Genomic DNA, 17,653 nt, shown 5'->3' with positions numbered 1-17,653 from the left:
GATTATAAAAATAAAAGGAATAAAAAGTCATCATTTTTTACGCATTACTAAAGCAAACGAATTTATATAAAAAAAGAACCTACTATTTATAGATAATACAGAACACGATAGAGCTTTCGCATCTACCTAATATTATCCTTCATTTCCTTAATATCGAAGCAAAGAACGACAAGAGAGGATAATAAATGTAGAATATGATATTCCTCGATACCTGATATTAGATTATTAGATTATCTATATACGCTTGCCAACTAACCAATTAACGACACTCACTTGACGACTGATGACGGACAGTAATAGTAATACAGTTCATTTAACATAAATACTCGGCTCGAGGTTTATTGATGGAACACTTTAATTGCTGACAAATTGCTTTCGTATCATGCCAAAAAATTCCGTCCAAAATAACTTCTAGTATGCCCATTATAATCCATATACCGGTTGCCAATCGATCGAAACATCTCTTTCGCGGCATGTGATATTATATGCATAAAGAACAAAGTTATGTGTAATCATCTATGATGATGTGTAAATTGTAGGAAGAACAATTATCATACCGCTTAGTTGCAACTATAAACAAAACATTTTAGTGTTTTTGTTAACGATATAATATTTACGCTTTAAATGAATACAATAAATTATAAATTATTTTAAACTCCCTGCGAGAGTAGGTATTACAGAAGTCGTGTGTGCTATTTTTATGAAAATACTTAAATATCTGCGAAAAGTAAAGAATATAAAATATATGTAAGTATATGAAAACGGAAATATTTATTCGAAGAATATTTTCGTAAAAAGTAAACGAGTACATTATAATTAAGTATACGCGTAATGTTTTTGATTAAGAGATATATTTCAAAAGAATCTGTGGAGTGAAATGAGTCAAAATTGATTCACATTAACACAATTTTCATTTAATTACTTCCAATGTCAATCCCATCAACCATATCAGACTGTTTCATTCTTAAAATTAAATTTGCGCTTATTAGCAAGCAAAGCACGATCTAATCCACTAACGATTTCAAACAGAACTCATAAATCTTGGATAGATCCTTAGCAGAAAATCGTTACGCCAGGATAACGAAAGATCGAACTATCATATCAGTCAGTTTTCATGGAAAGTTTGGCCTTTTTCGTGAAGGAGGGCTCGTGCATAAGTATAAAGATAGGTTCATAACGTGAAATAATAAAGCGTGTCATTCTCGTTGCTTAAGACTTAAGGTAGGTCGGAGGTTACCTCAAACGTGAGTTTATTACTATCAAAGAAACGCGCGACGTCAGTAGGCGTCAGCCTTGAGTCAGCTGTTTGCTTTCAATGTTGACCAGTATTACTGCAACGCGTGTTCTACATATAAAACTTGTGTATTCAGTTGTTCAATCGTTTCTCCGGTATACATTATACATACACTATACATTAGTTGTTCGTATCTGCCTTGGATATTTCACACAACGATGTATAATACATGTACAATACATGATACTTACACCTCTCGAGGAGAAATTCTTGGACAGAAAGGACGATGATTATAACGAAGAGTGTGTAATAAAATTATTTATAGTGAAATAATGTATTTTATTTCTTATTTCAATCGGTTACAATCTTTAAATGTTTGCATACTGTGTACAATAAGCAAAAAGTTATGAAATTTTCTCCATATATTTTCTATTTTTAGGTTCTTGCAAGATGATAATAAAATTATATATATCAGTTTTTACAAATGCAAGACTGAAGATTCAAGCAAATTTAAAATAAGTCAGTTTCCACTTTTTACGAGACAAAATTTAAAATTTGATCAAACTGATGTCACTAAAATTGTACTTTTATTGCACGGGTGTAGTATGTAAATATTGAAAGACATTCAAATATTGTTCGTTTTAACAATTATATTCTTGATTAGATCTAATAGGGGTTTTTTTTTAAATTAAAAAAGATATACAATATACACACTCAATGTCTTTTCTATGATCTTTATATATATTTAGTAAGCATTTTACATCGTTTAATGTACTGTAGTAACAGCATTTGTTTTCTCTCTCGACAATTACCTTATTCTCGGAGTAAACGAGATTTTCCAATTATTCGTACTCGTTGACTTGGTGCACTAACCTTTATCGACTTCTCTTTCAGAAATATTTCCGCATTGGAGGACGATAATATTATGTTGTAAATAGAAAGTTAAGTTAAGGATCACCGGTGTTTCCTATCTGCTCGTCGATGATAGTCTATCCGCAGGACTCAGGATTGCCTCTTATTATATGTCACCTTGTATAATACCAAGCCGTTGTGTTGGTTCGAATTATTTTTCTCGACGAATGTACATTCGTGTGTTTGCCATCTGATCAAAAAGATTGGATTGGTAACAGTTAACAGGTTTTAGTGGAAAAGAATATCGATTACGTCATACGTAAAACGATGTAAGCTCATAAAATCAGTCAGAATGATAAATTTTTCTGTAACGACATCGATTCACTAATACTTTGCGTGTGTTAAAACCATTAAGCCTTGTTACGCATGAAAGAAAATAGGTAATAATTTATATTTATTCACATTCGTTTATATGACTCGAACAAATACATTTCCTTTAGCATTATTTTTTTATGTTTTTATACTAATTTTTTGACTCGAAGATTTCACTTTGAGTTTGCACGTTAGATTGAAATGCGCGCAACTCGTCGGATATTCTCGGAAAACACTCTGACATGAAACATACGGCATACTTTGAGTCATAGCTTATTGTGATCATCTCCATTTTTATTCCCTTTCCCACATCTTTTTTCGTCATCGTACGGTTAAGTGATCGATACAGAACTATGACAGCAACAGTACGATAATGGAAGACTCGGTCGATATTTTGCACAGATAGACTTTTTTCTCCTGCTCTACTTTCTGCAAATGTTTCATGCAATTTTCTCTCTGACTGTACCACTCTCATTGAATATCATCTTTAGTCGTTTCTTTAATAACATACATGTTTCTTATGATTCATTGTAACATTTATTTTGTCGTTGTTTCGATATTAGGAAACAAATGTAATCAGTATTGTATGACTTAGCATCTAACATATCTAAATACAAACAATAGGTATATTCGTTTTATATTATAACTCTATAGATATGTTCTATACTGTATTTTACATTACAAATCTATGTTAATTCCACATATTAACCTTCCCGTGATTTTTTAGATAGCTGTATAAATTTAAAATATAAGAAATGTACATTTTTTTCTATTTTTGTTCGTTACATGAAATTAAAAGATAATAATCTTTAAAAATCCTGTTCTTATGGAAACTTTTACGAAGGATTGTACGTAATTACGAGTATGACAAATCCAAGATTTTGCTTCATTTTCTGTAATTAAAAAAGTAAGTTTTTCTAAGTTTTTCTGTTGTATCTTAGGCTAAAGTCTGTAAAATCAACATTTTAAAAATGAGTTTTTAGTACAAATGGAGCTTAATAAAAGAAGAAAAATTAATTTTGCGAAATTTAATAATAAAAACTAATAATTTTCAAGAGCAAAAATGTCATAATTCGTAAAAAACGAAAGATTATAGTCCGGTATTGACTATTTATGTAACTAATAGATTTATTGGTTTGAATGATTAATAGTGTTAAAACAAAACACGTTTTACTCCAAATCTTATTTTTACATATATCGTAAGTGACATAATTAATATTTTCGTGGTCTGTGCATTCGACGTGTGCCTAGCCTTCACATTTGTTGTTGTAACATTGAGAACCTCAGCGGCTTGTCTCTGGGTCATTTTATTTTCAAGGAGTAGCTTCAAAATCATATTTAGCATGTTCTCCTCTAATCATTTTTCTTTATCTGCTTTGGAATTGAAGACATTTTTCTGCGGGAGAGGTACAAGAAAGATTAAATGAACTGATTAAATGAATTTAATTTCACTTGCCAATAGATTGCACTTACAGATAAAAAAATGTAGTCTGTATTAGTTGACGGTAGTTGGTACTGGGCGGCAGTTGAATAGTCGGTAATAGACGACAAACATGTGGAAACGTTTTAGTTTATAATGTATATAATACACAAAGAAAATTGCAAAACTAGGGCTGGTAATTACTCTCAATAGACTAGATATGGTGTACGTAATAAAAAAGAACTATTTATTATCTGAAGAAATGTAAGTTCTAGAAAACAACTTTTATTCGGAATATCAACGTATACATTTAACGTGCCTGAATAGCGAAAACAATGGAATAAGCAATACAGTCGCGAAATATTTGTCCATGAATTTTTTTGTTCAAATAAAAGTGCTAATATCTAGTGAAAAAATCCAGAACCGATTTTGGTCGGTACTGCACGATTCTCCTCTATGCATATGCGTGTCTTGTAACTAAAATTCTGTATTGTATTATATTCTATGTTATAGTCTACGTATACTTATGCGTATATCATAATTATTTATTAATTCTATGCCAGTTCTCCTGAATTAAGATAACCTATTTGGCATTTTTTATTTTTCAAATTTTTCCGTATTTCTTTATCTTTTAAGTAAGGATAAATAATGACTAAACGTTTAGAACCGAACGAAGAAGAACAAATATGACACACACACACAAAAGAATAATAAAATTTCAATTCTCTTCAATTTCAAAATATAAATATTTCAACTAAGGACTAAGGAAGACAGATACATATTATATACATATATTTATTTCTTTTGATTATCTCTACAAATGGCAACACAGATTTAAAATCCAACTGTCGTAGACTTTTTCTATTTTTAATCATCATATATTATCTTTAATCAGTATTTTTTTTTTTTTTTTTTTTTTTTTTTTTGAAACTTTTACGAACGATCATAGGAGTATGATTGGTTTTTCCTTATTTTTTCTAACTAGAGAACACAACTACGTTGTCAATAATGACAAGAGAACGGTAGCGTTCCTTGAACGCTTTCAAGAGATAGGAACCTTTCACTTGTTTCGTGCGTTCATTGCTGTTACATGACTACTAGCGCTTTCAGCGTTACTGTTATTGTTCTTGGCCGCTTGCACGCAACGCGAATGAACGTATCTGCAATAGCCAATATTTTTCTTTGACTACCGATAAAATTACATAATGTATTTTCTCGCAAAGCTTCCGTGATAACGAGGTAACATAGATGTGCGATGTACGATGACTGTAACATGCTAAATGTTACATTGAAAATTTGCTACAGATTTGGCACTTTTTCCTAAAAAATATTCCAAACCACGTAAATCGTGCGATAATGTGATTGAAATCAACAGGCATCACAACTTGAAAATTCGACAACTATTTCTCGATAATATTGTGTGCCTTTTTAAATTTGTATAATTTATATATACATATTTACACATACATACTTACGTACACTTTAATTGCAATGTACCTATATATGTGAACATACATTAGAATTTACATACTTTTGCTGGCAGAATGTGGTTACATGTTCCCTTTTTACAAATTTCAACATTGAAAAAGTTTGAAAATGAAAAAAATCCATCGAGTGATCCAAGTTAAAGAAAATAGTGTTTTTACAAGTAATTTACTTATTTCGTTCAAATCAAAAATAAATCTTATAAAAATGATATTTATATATTATTATTATAAGTAGACGGGAGAAAACTTAGCAAAAATTGCAATTTATATTATTAACCGGAAAAAATTGTAGTCAAAAATATTTTATATTGAATTTTGTTCTTGAAAAAAGTCTGTAATGTAAAAAACAAAATATATAGATTTGTATAAAAAGTAGGATTACTACGGATGTAAGTAAGATCAGTAGATAATTTTTAAAAGATTCCGATTTTTAATTTGCAAGAGGACTCAATCTAAATTAGAAATTAACTACTTCTCAGGTGCAACTCGCAATAATATTATAAACATCTGAACTGAAGAATATTATAAATATCGCATATCATTTTATGAAGATTTGTACATAATGTTAATTAAAAATTTAAAGCCTCTATATTGCAGAAATTCGTGGACAAAAAGTTAATTCCAAAATCTTTTCATTGCTAAAGTTTGTCAAAACAAAGAAAGTGACAGCAAGGTAAGCTTCACTAAAATTTATATCTTCTCTAGTGATTCAGACAAAATATAAAAATAACACGTTTAATAATTCGAAAATACTTAAATACTTAAAGAACGAATAATTTTCAGAAATAGCTGTAAAAATATCGAATTGTACGTCAATTTAATTCTACAAAATTCATTTTTTGATTTAATTTATCGTTTTTCAATTATAGAAAAGGAATACTCGAATAATAGTTTTAAGAACAATTTTAAGAGGCATTCAACCTGTTAATGCATTCAAGAAATCGAAAAGTCCCTATATTCCTGATTCCTGATTCAATGTTTTCATTCGATTGCACAAAAGTCGTGTTTCGCATTTGTCTTCCACACTATACATGTAGCGTGTAGGTGTTCGTCATACGTGCTACGATTGCAAACACTCGTGACAAGGTGCACTCTTTCGATGTCTCATCCAACAATTCAACGTTAAAGCGGCGATGCTCTAATCTGTACGTTCCACTGTTTATTCTACGAATGTTTGCACGAAAGAATAATACAATTGCATTTCGTGGATAGATCGAACTATAAAAAAAAAAAAAAAAAGAAAAAGAAAAAAAAAAGAAAAACGCGTCAAATCAATTATTAGATGTGAGAACGTGTAGTATATGCATACTCGATGGTTTGAATTGGAGAAGGTTCTAACATAATTATAGATAGGAAACTAATTTTTAATTGTATTTAAATTAATGAAACATAAATATTTCCATTATATAATAAGAAAGGAAATAGAAAAAGGGAAATTAAGGTGGAGAACATAGAATTTTGAGATGATGTTTAGAGAGAGAGAGAGAGAGAGAGAGAGAGAGAGAGAGAGGGGGGGGGTGAATCGGCGTGGAGCGCCCTAGCCCTGAAGGTGATAGAGTTTTACGTCACACTCTCATACGTGGGAAACAAGTACATATTCGCAAAACGAGTCTGGCGTGCTGCCAAACATCCGCATATGTTTCCGCGATATTTGTCTATCTATATCGTCGAGACTACTTTATTCTTGTCAAGATTATGTTAAACGGCTATGTATAACTCTATTCGTATTTTTGGTAAATTTCATCCCCGAACTCTTTCGTCGTAGAAAAACCAATTGAAACTCGTGATTATTTGCGTTAATAGTTGAATAGTTCAACTTGAATCAATAGAAATCAATACGTATCAATACGCTAACCAATAGTGTTTTATTCTTGTACTTTTATTTTGTTTCTGCTTGATCGAACTGATGTAGATTATTTTTGATTTCAAGTATTTATGGACACTCCCGATGAGTTATGATTTTGTTGTATTTATATTAATATACATACCAAGGAGGAAAGTTATTTATCTTATCCGTGTCATGTTTGCTTCACCGATATTATCTATTACTCTGCATATTAAATTCGGATGATAAAATTATTCCAGCGTTAACCTGATTCGAGGGGATTAGAGAACTGTCTATTTAAATTACTTTCTTTTTATTAATAGGACTAGCTATCCGCCCGCGATTTCGCTCGCACGCTATTTGAATTTATGTTTATTATCCTCTGTTTGAACATTCTTAAATTTCACGTATTTAATTTTAGTGGACATAGAGACATGTGTATCCTGTAAAAAAAATTTTCTCCACTTTTTATCTTTTCAAAATTTTCAAAAATTCTTGCTTATTCCATACCTATGTCACAAAAGAAGTACACTGTCCAATATCCAAACACGTTTCTAGATACAACGACTTAAGCTGCGCGCTGATGAATAGGTCAGTTACCTTTGCATTATATATATACAGATAATAGGTGGTTTGAAGGTTTCGTAGTGATTTGTCGATTAAAAATAATGTTGTGAAACGTTTTTACTAATTATCGATATATCTCATCCATCTCACCGACTTCGATGATTTTTTAATAAGTTGTAGATGTCAACATTTTGGACAACATTTTCCTGTATACATATAAGTAACTTTTCGTTATGTCAAACGACCTTAGTTTCCAAGATATATGCAAAAAAGTGTCGATATCGGTATAGTGAATTCTGCCTATAATTGTACCAGATACAATGACCTAATCTAAACAAAACCTAACTCTTACCTTTTGTTTATAGTTTATAGTTTATAGTATATATAAACGAGGACTAGTTTATAGTATATGTAAACACTTGGATAGGCACGGGACGATTTTATTTCACATTTCACTAATTCCATCGATCTCTCGGGTGAAAGTCTCGTGCACAACTCCATATGCGGGGCTGTAAGAAATGTCTATTAGTTGTAACTTAATTAAAAATGTATATCATTAATGTATTAGTAATGTATTATTGGTTTGGATTAGCTTTTGTAATTCAGTCGGTAACGTTTGTGTAAAATAATAACAAATTAATTAATAACGAACGTCGCGAACAAACCGATCTTTTGATAGTTACGATACAAAGATAAAGAGATCGATAGCTGATGGATGTAAACAGATCATCAAGCGGCGAACGAAGTGAACGTGTCGGCTATGCTTGTGACTGTGTTAGAGATATATGGGCAGGATTCAATGTGTAGTTGCAGTGTATAGTACCAGTGTATCAATGTGTAGTATTCTGCGAATATCTCGGAAACTAGGACTGACTGACACGACGGCTACATGTATAAGAAAAAGTTGTTCAGAATCATGCTGCCGACACATATTAAAAAATTATCGAAATCAGTGAAGGACAGGGAGTAGCCTTGCAACATTGCAACCATTGTACATCGAGCGCTGTTTATCTATGATAAAATATTCTGTTACATAGGACAGGAATAAATTAGAACAGTTTTCTGCTGCTTTCCTTTCTTTTTGGGGAAAGAAAAGGATAAACTATTTCTCAATATCCTTTATCACGTTAACATGTAAACGTAAAAATATCTAACACAACCCACGAAATGTCCAGCTAGACATTCGGTACATTGCCCATAAAAATTGAAAGTTTTTGTGTGATTTTATAGTTGTGAGACACACTCGAGTGTATATTTACTATTTTACGTACACTTACGTACATAATACGTAAAGATTTAAAACAAAAACGTTCACGTAATTATATATTATCAAATATATGTTACTGTATAAAAGATTACTATATATAAGTTCTAAATTGTTTAAAACTGAAATTTGTAGAATTATTACAAATACTATAGTGCCATGATATTTATAAATTATAATATACATTAATAATAATTAAAAAGGGTAATTAATTATTACCAGCTCTAATTTATCGATGAATAAATTTCAATCTGAATTTTCCAAAAATTAGAAACGCTTTTATGTTATCGTAGGCTTATGTAATATAAAAGATGCGATACATTCAATACTTTTAAATTGTATTTTTGATTGTTCCTATAATCACTGTGATAGATGCAAGTATTTCACGTAATACTTTTCACTTTAAAAATCATTATGTCTTATTAATCATACGATTCATTACAGTTTAAGATTACTTCGTCGCAAGTTATGTATTTAAGATCGAATGCGACTGTTATCAAAGTTTGTTAATTTAACCTTATGTGCGATATATTCGATTTCGTCGAATGAGTTATCAGTTTATCGACGTTTGTTTGTGCGTAATAATTTTCTGAAAATTATATCAAACATTACTTTCAAATTGATTTTGCTTCGTATTCGACCGCATTTCTTTCTTTATTTTGAATTTTCGGTTGATACGTGGGAGTACGGGAAAAGTTCATTGATAAAAATAATTGGTGGTGTAGCTATACGTTAGTCTTGTTGCTTGTTACGCCACGCCGTGCCGCGTCGTGTCATATAGGTACATTACATACATACTGTGATTTACTTGCTTTTCCTAGCGGGTATGGTGAAGAACCAGGTTGCTGTACAATGTACAATATGTATCTATAGTAAAACTTAGTATACAGACAAACGTTACCACGGTTACGAAATAGAGGGCGTACTTACCGCAATGCGCCAGTGACGTGTTCACAGATGCAATAAAGCGTCTTTTACTTTTTAAAAAAGAAAAAAAAAAAAGGTAAAGAAAAAGGAAAATAATATTCGAAAAAGAATTTTCCTAATTTGCACTTTGTTGGTAATTTCGACGTTAATCATTCTAATGTACGAATTTAAATAGATATATGTTAGGTTTATTCCGGTTCGGTAGACTGTTCGGAATTTTTCACGAAGAAAACCAAACACGAAAAAATTGATCGAAAGAGAGGAAAAGAAACGATCGAATTGTTGAACCAAGGATTCGAAAACAGAGCTTACCAGTTTATTGCATTTAATCAATCAAGTTATTTGGGTCAACGGCCATTTTTGTTTCTTCCTCTAAGACTCTAGGCCTAAGGTTTCAAGTGGCAAACGTAGTTCTCGTTCAATACGCATAACGAATAAAAATTATGACAGTAAAAAAAGCAAAGCTGAATGATTTTTGAAAATCGCAGAGGTAAACGGGATTCGTTCCATCGAATCGCTGAATTAATGCTTTTTCGTTAATTTTTTTTATTTGAACAAGTCAAAATTCGTTCAAAATATTGGTATATTCTTAAAACGAATTTTTATATAATTGTAATGTTCACTTGACTAACATAAAATGTATTAAAATGTACATAAATATACATAGGTATATAATATGTGTCAAACTTTAGAAAATTAATAATTAATAATAATATTATTGTTAGCTTACGGCTGTATATTTGATATACAACCTATTTTCAATTAAAATTCTGTAATATTTTTTTGTATGACTGTACAAGAAACAGATGCAAGTCTCTTAAGGAATCTTTCAGGATAGAGTATCTATAAAACATCGTTGCTGCTGCTGTTGCTGTTGCTGTTGACCAATAAGAGCAAGCGCATGTATCTTATAAATTGTAAATGGTGGTTAAGATTTTATTCAGACGTTATCGCGATATTTCTGTTTTCTGTTTCTCGTTAAAACTTACATAAAAGCACGATTCAAAAGACATGGTCGATCAATTACAAAATTTGTATATCCTTTCGTATATTCCATTACGTTGCATTATGAACTCTAGTTCTTTTATTATTTGGGAACATTCGTCTGTTCTATTATTTTCGATTCTGACGTGATTATTTGCTACGTTACCTTGTATTGCGAATGTGAATATTACGTTGTGAAAGGAAAAAAAAATGGAAAGGAATATATTTCGTACACCATTCTGTATTTCGTACTTCTTGGAAGGAAAAAGATGAGAAGAAGAAAGAAAATATTTGTAGGTTTTACGAATATTAATAAAAGGAATAATTATATTTACGTTATACGAGGAGAAAATAAGTATAGATTAACATATCGACTTACGAGCATATTATTACACGATTAATCGATTGATAAGTTATTTTTAATTTTTTTCGGTGTCTTAGTAATTATCGCTTTGATTATAAATCGCATCGCGTTGAAAATCTGTTCCCCTGCCATTCTGGAAAATTACAAAAATGTCGTGAATGATTTTTGTACGTTAGGAGAGTATTTAAGGAACGACGAAATAATCGCGCAATGAATAGCGAAGTAAATATATACCACATACAGTATACATCATCATTAACTGCTTGCAGCAATGTCTTTCATGTACCATAATGGCAACTTCTTTGGGGTCTACAGTCTTGAATTTTTAAGATAATTTTTCTTTATAATTTCTCGTTATTTTCATACTTCATACTCGTTTATTTCTCTCTTAAAATAACTCTAAAACATGTATAGGTGCGCTTCGCGAAACTTTTTCCTGTTAAAATAATTCAACATTAGATAATAGACTAATAGACTAATTTTTGAAAAAAATGGATATTTCTGGTATATAATAACTAAAAATTGTTTGTTTGATTGGCAGTTGTATTAAAGAAAACGGAATATACATGCAAATATAAATGCAAACACAAATGTATTTTATTTCTTTGGTTAAAACATATGTATTATGGGATACTTAAATAATATTCTCTGCTGCAGAAGTCGAAATAAAAATTTGATATCACTAGACTACAGAGTTTTATGTATTTATAAGAAAGTTAAAAGTGTAAAAAGCATAAAATGCATACAATATGTGAAAATATATGTAGATAGATATGCATAAAATATCCAAAGAATAGCAGCTGTTATTTGGTGGATGAAACTGTCTCTAGCCCAAATTTAAAATTCTTTTAATGAATTTGCATAAATATCTGCAGCCTAGAAATCATCATTCCATTTATGCGAGTATAGGGATTAGACGTAACGCTCATTTTGTCTTCAGTTGCTCTTACCAAATATTACTATATACATACGCGCATGTTTAATTATCGTTTAATTCAATTATAATTTCAAAAAATTCAGAGATATAACAACCAAGTGTGTGTGTGTGTATATATATATGTATTATTTTTCTTAGACATTTCAAGACATGATATCTACAAATCATATTTTGATCCTTTTTAGAATTTCCTAATCGTTCTTGAACCGTAAAAAGAATTTTTATCTATCAGTCATTGATAACAGAAACGGCATTTTTCTTATATAAAGAAAACATAATGCACGTAAAAGACAATCTATATAGATAATAAGAGAATAATTTTCAGAAAGATGCATAACGATTTTATTGAAATATAATGTATAGTAGTAATGTAGTTTTAATAGTATACTGTGGTGTATTTGTGGAACGACAATGTTAAAACGAAACCACGTGGAATTTTATGAAATGAAATTACACGTCTGACAATAATTATTTAAGAATTATAGTTGGGTACAGTGAATATTAAAGAAAAATTATACCTTTCAGATTTCTCAATGGAGAGTTCCGGTGGAGACAAGCAAAACGAGTCGGACGAATGTGATGTGACTGCCAATAATCAGCGTCAGAACAAAATGACGGGTCAAGAAGACATTAACGTGAAGATAAGTAAGGATTTAGAGGAGCAGGAGGCGTTGAAGAATTTAAAGAATTTAGAGAATATCAGTCAAAATGACGAGGCTTCGAATAAATTATCAAAGGCTGTGTCTCAAGATTCTCAAGACGAAGATGACGACGTGGACGAATGTAAAGGCTCCGACGAAGACGAACTCAAAGAGGAAAAAACTGATGGGAAGAAAGACGAGAAATCATCGAGTAGTACAACGTCTACCAGCACTTCTGATGACGAGTCTGAAACCAGTTCAGACGATAAGACGGAGGCTTCGAAAACCGAGCAAACTAAGACGGTTACTTCAGAAGTCAAGAAAACGGATCAAACGACGAAAAACGACGACACGACGGATGACAGTGATATCGAGGATGACTTGATTTCAGCTATCAATTATAATACTATCACCTCTTTAGCTGCTCTTAAGGATATGCTGCAATCTTCTGGAGAGGAGTCAGATGGTGTGGATAGTTTCTTTCATCATTACTTCCTCTCTCACGTGAACAGATTACCATCAAGAAATCAAACGCATAGTCCTTATCCGTGGGGTAGACGATTGTCTGAGTGCAGGGAAGAGGATGAATACGAAAATGAAGACGGTAAGAAAGATAATATACATACATAATATTAGTATTTATTGTATATTACAATATACAATATCGCAAGTTAGGTGTATACTTATTATTGCTGAATCTTGTCCTTTACGTTGTATATATATGTCTTTATTTCGGCATGTTGCCAAGAAATGGTCTCAGTTTTACAATACTAGCTTATTTAAAATATCCTCCCTCTCATACTTCACCCACTTGCGCCTCTCTCGCTTCTCTTTGGCCTTGTTACTATCCACTTCAACTTGCTATAGCAAATTATATTCTATTAATATAACCTGTAAATATACCGTACTATTTTTGTTTTTCTAACTCTATATTTATACCCCCTCCCATCCCTTTGTACTTTTACTTTCGTCTTCTTATTGCACTATCCTCCTTTAGTATTGTTCCTTATATTCTATTTCTTAAACGTTGCATCTCCTTTCTTTTTCTTTCCAGCTGCCTGTACCATTCCATCGTTTTCTCTTTAATCTCCTCCGTAACTATTTCCCTTTCTTTAAGTCGTCCTTTGCACTGTCTGATTTGTTTAACATTACAGTTCTTTGTCAATGACTATTTGGTATGTTCAATTTGCGTGTAAAAAGATTTTATTATCATTATTATTCTAATATTTAGTTAATATGCTAAGTTTTATTTATACAAATAATTGAACAAATAAATTCTTATTTATTTTAAAGTTCTACCATTTTTAACTCTTAACCGCTTCCCAACCATGGACGAGATATGTCGTGACGCAATATGGATCGTACGGATCCATATTGATGTATACAAATCGTATGGATGTCACGGATGTATTGTCCCGCTACACTGTATCGTTTATACGGTGGGCTACTATGAACGAGATATCTCGTATATTTATTTATCAGACCGAGAGATCTAATTCGAAAAAATATTAATTCACAAAACCTCATAGCGGATGAAAAGCATATTGTTTTAGGAACACATATTGTTTTTAAATATCTCGTCTATGGTTGAGAAGCGGTTAATTGCTACTGTGGGATCTAGTTGTGGAGTACTCAACTCAGGTAATATAAACACTGTCGTTATTTCGTTCCAAAGTAACACACGATGCAAAGCTTCCGTAATGTTCAGTTAAATTGAACTTTATAATCATAAGCTATAAATTACGATTCAAATTTTCATTGAGATATTTCAAGATCTTATAAAAAATTAATATATCCTGCTCTCACCGTTGAAAATGTAAAAGATAAGAGAAGAGAAAAAGAGTTAATTATTTATTTACTAATCTTTTACATAAAGAGAAATGAAGTCAAATTTTGGAAGGAAAACAAATATTAAGTTAGTTGATAATAGCATTACTTAAACGGGTTTTATTCAAATAAAATGTAGTTACTATTGGCAGTTAAAATTCTTATTTAATCTATTATCTGTTTAAATATATTTAGATGGATAGATTATTACTATAGATAGATTTCATGGTTCATGAAAGTCAGCGAAAATTTTCATCGCGTAAATGAAAATATTATTTAATTCACAATATTCAAGTGCCTTGTTTCATAGAGAACAAAAAGATCGAAATATCAAAGAAATGCAGCGTATTTTTTATTTTTCTCGAATAAGTATCTTTAATATTTCAATGCAGATTTTCCACACGCATTGACATGTTTCCAGAGCGTTTATTTTTCTTGTTTACATAGAATCTGCTGAATCGTGTTATCTTGCCAGGAACATTTTTCATATCATTTGGCATTAATGTTGTTAAAACTTGTTCTTTTAAATTTCATTACTTCATCGGTTATCTCATATCTATCTTAATGTATCATAATGTATCGATGATACTGAACTCGTTGCCTTTTAATTCGCAGGAAAAAATGATCGATAGAAAATTATTGTATGCATAAGTTATGGTATATCTGATTTTATGGCTATCTGCTGCCTCATTAGTTGTTTAAAGAATATGCAAACTCGTTTGTTATATTAGAATATCAAACGTTATGTAAAAACGTTATGTAATTACGGAAAGAGCTAAAATCTGGTTAAGTAACATATTAATGTTAAAATTACATTATGATGTATTTGTTATTTAATAAATTACATTTTTGCATACAATTTGAAAAGAAAGATCTTAATAAGGCATAAATTTCGATAAGATGGTAATCATATAGCGGTAAACAATTAATGTATCAATATAATTAGATATTTTTTTCTTCTGAGACATATATACATACCTACATAAGTTGATAACATATCGGTATTATTAGGTTGTAAGTAAGCCTTCCATACACCTTCTTTCATTTATTATTTTTATCGAAGTACTATTATATTTTTACACAAATAAAATATGTTATTTCATGTAAGAAATTACATTTTGTTAAAAATTTTTACAATCTTAATGTTAACTTTACTCGTGATATACAAAGCAGTTTGGCTTTATTTGCGCACAGCTACTTTACTCTACTATACCTAACTATGGAGAAAAAAAGTAAATAAATTAAAGGAAGAATTTGTCATAAATCTACACAAACTTCTGCTGTTTAAATAAATATATATATTACATATATAATAAATATATTGGTTTTTGCATTAAATCACGACACAAAATATGTATTCCCGTGCGTTTAAAGTACCTTGAAGTGGGATAGAAAGAAATTCATTTATACACCATATATGCCCAATATTGTACAACTGCTGTTTAGTTTAGATCGTTAGATATTCAGCGAATATCTATTATTTTATCTTATTCCTATATTTAGTTATCTTTTTATAGAAATTTTTGTACAAATTAGGTACATAAGCTAAAAAAAGACCTTAACAAATTAATCTTATTATCGAATCTTTATGTCTCAATTTTTCTTTCGTTCCAGCAAATAAAAAGATTTGTAATGTTTGAAGAAAAAAATTTCAGTGTAAAATTGTGTGTGTGTGTATATATATAAGAACGATTATTTCATATCTTCTTCAAATCTGAAAATCTGTTTGAATCGAATATTATTTTAAAGACATAACAAAGTCAATTAGGTATATGTGAATAAAATGAAAAATTAATTTTTCGATATAATTACTTTTCAACAGTTAATCTCATTTTTCCTCATTTCTTTCGCTACGATTTAAAATGTTACATGTTTCATTATAAGAACCTGATTGATTCTCTCCGATCGTTTGCAGCCATTGCCAGCGTCTATGGAAGATTGCGAGGAAAGCAGCATGTTACGAAACATGATTCGAGCATTAAAACGCGCTAAGAGCTATTAACAGGGGCTCGTACTCGTTCAATGAGAACTAAGATTAGCGTGCGACTAGAGGTTTAACTGTGTTTAGTTTCGTTTTGCAACGTTTTTACTATCACTGCAAGAAGACACTTTATTTTTCGATAACGATATGTTATATTTATTATTATCAAAAAGGGAAACGCTATACATACATACCTTTACTTTTCTTTTAATCGCTATCATTACCATTAAAAATCAGTTAATATCATTGATGCTTTATATTTCAGAATAATTTTTACCAATCAAATATACCATGTCGATAAGTTTAATGACAACGCGTTACATTTTCCATTCATTTAATTTATTTTTCTCGTGACTACCAATCGAAACGACTTTTTATTTGCGATATACGAGAGCAACGCGTCTACTGTTTGCGAATTACCCACTTCATGGAACACAGCTAGAGATGCGAACAGTTACTTCATTTAGCTGATGTTTATTTATAGAGTGCCCCCGGAAGCATAATATTCCACGTTTCCAACGATGTAATAGTTCCAAGTGCTTGCGAATCTTCCACGTTCTCTTTCCTTATTCAAATCGGCAGCCCGAACAAGTTTAATAGTTGTTTTTCTTGAATTATATCGCTGCCCGTTAATATTATGCATGTTTTGTCAGCCACGGGAATAGATATTCGTGCGAAGAAAAATATAATAACAGACGACGTACAACGCGACATGTTACGATGCTGCATGATAGAGTCTGGCAAATTGTGCAAACGAACGTGTGTCGACTCGATTCACGCAGCTCAATGCTCGGTATCAGACTTTATAACAGTGAAAGGAGCGGGTGTTACAAGTGCGACCGACTCAAATAATAGCAACTTTGTCGATAATTAAAATTGGACAACGAGATCGCCACCAGGAATGTTCACCGTTAATTCGTACTTATTAGAAAATTTTATGTCATTTTCATATGCATAAATTATTACCTAGT

The 17,653-nt window shown here is 30.9% G+C and overlaps 1 protein-coding gene across 1 annotated transcript in view; it reads left to right on the top strand.

Moving 5' to 3' along the window:
* The window catches only part of LOC126873570 (serine-rich adhesin for platelets-like), a 134,060-nt gene that overhangs the window by 19,766 nt on the left and 96,641 nt on the right, over positions 1–17,653 (top strand). Inside the window, exon 2 of the mRNA XM_050634614.1 lies at positions 12,759–13,478. Within this exon, the coding sequence (XP_050490571.1) occupies positions 12,767–13,478 (712 nt within the window). The 5' untranslated portion in view covers positions 12,759–12,766. The remainder of the gene's footprint in view (positions 1–12,758; positions 13,479–17,653) is intronic.

Source organism: Bombus huntii, chromosome 2 (genome assembly GCF_024542735.1).
Source record: "Bombus huntii isolate Logan2020A chromosome 2, iyBomHunt1.1, whole genome shotgun sequence".
Lineage (NCBI taxonomy): Eukaryota > Metazoa > Arthropoda > Insecta > Hymenoptera > Apidae > Bombus > Bombus huntii.
This window is presented reverse-complemented; position numbering and strand designations above follow the sequence as displayed.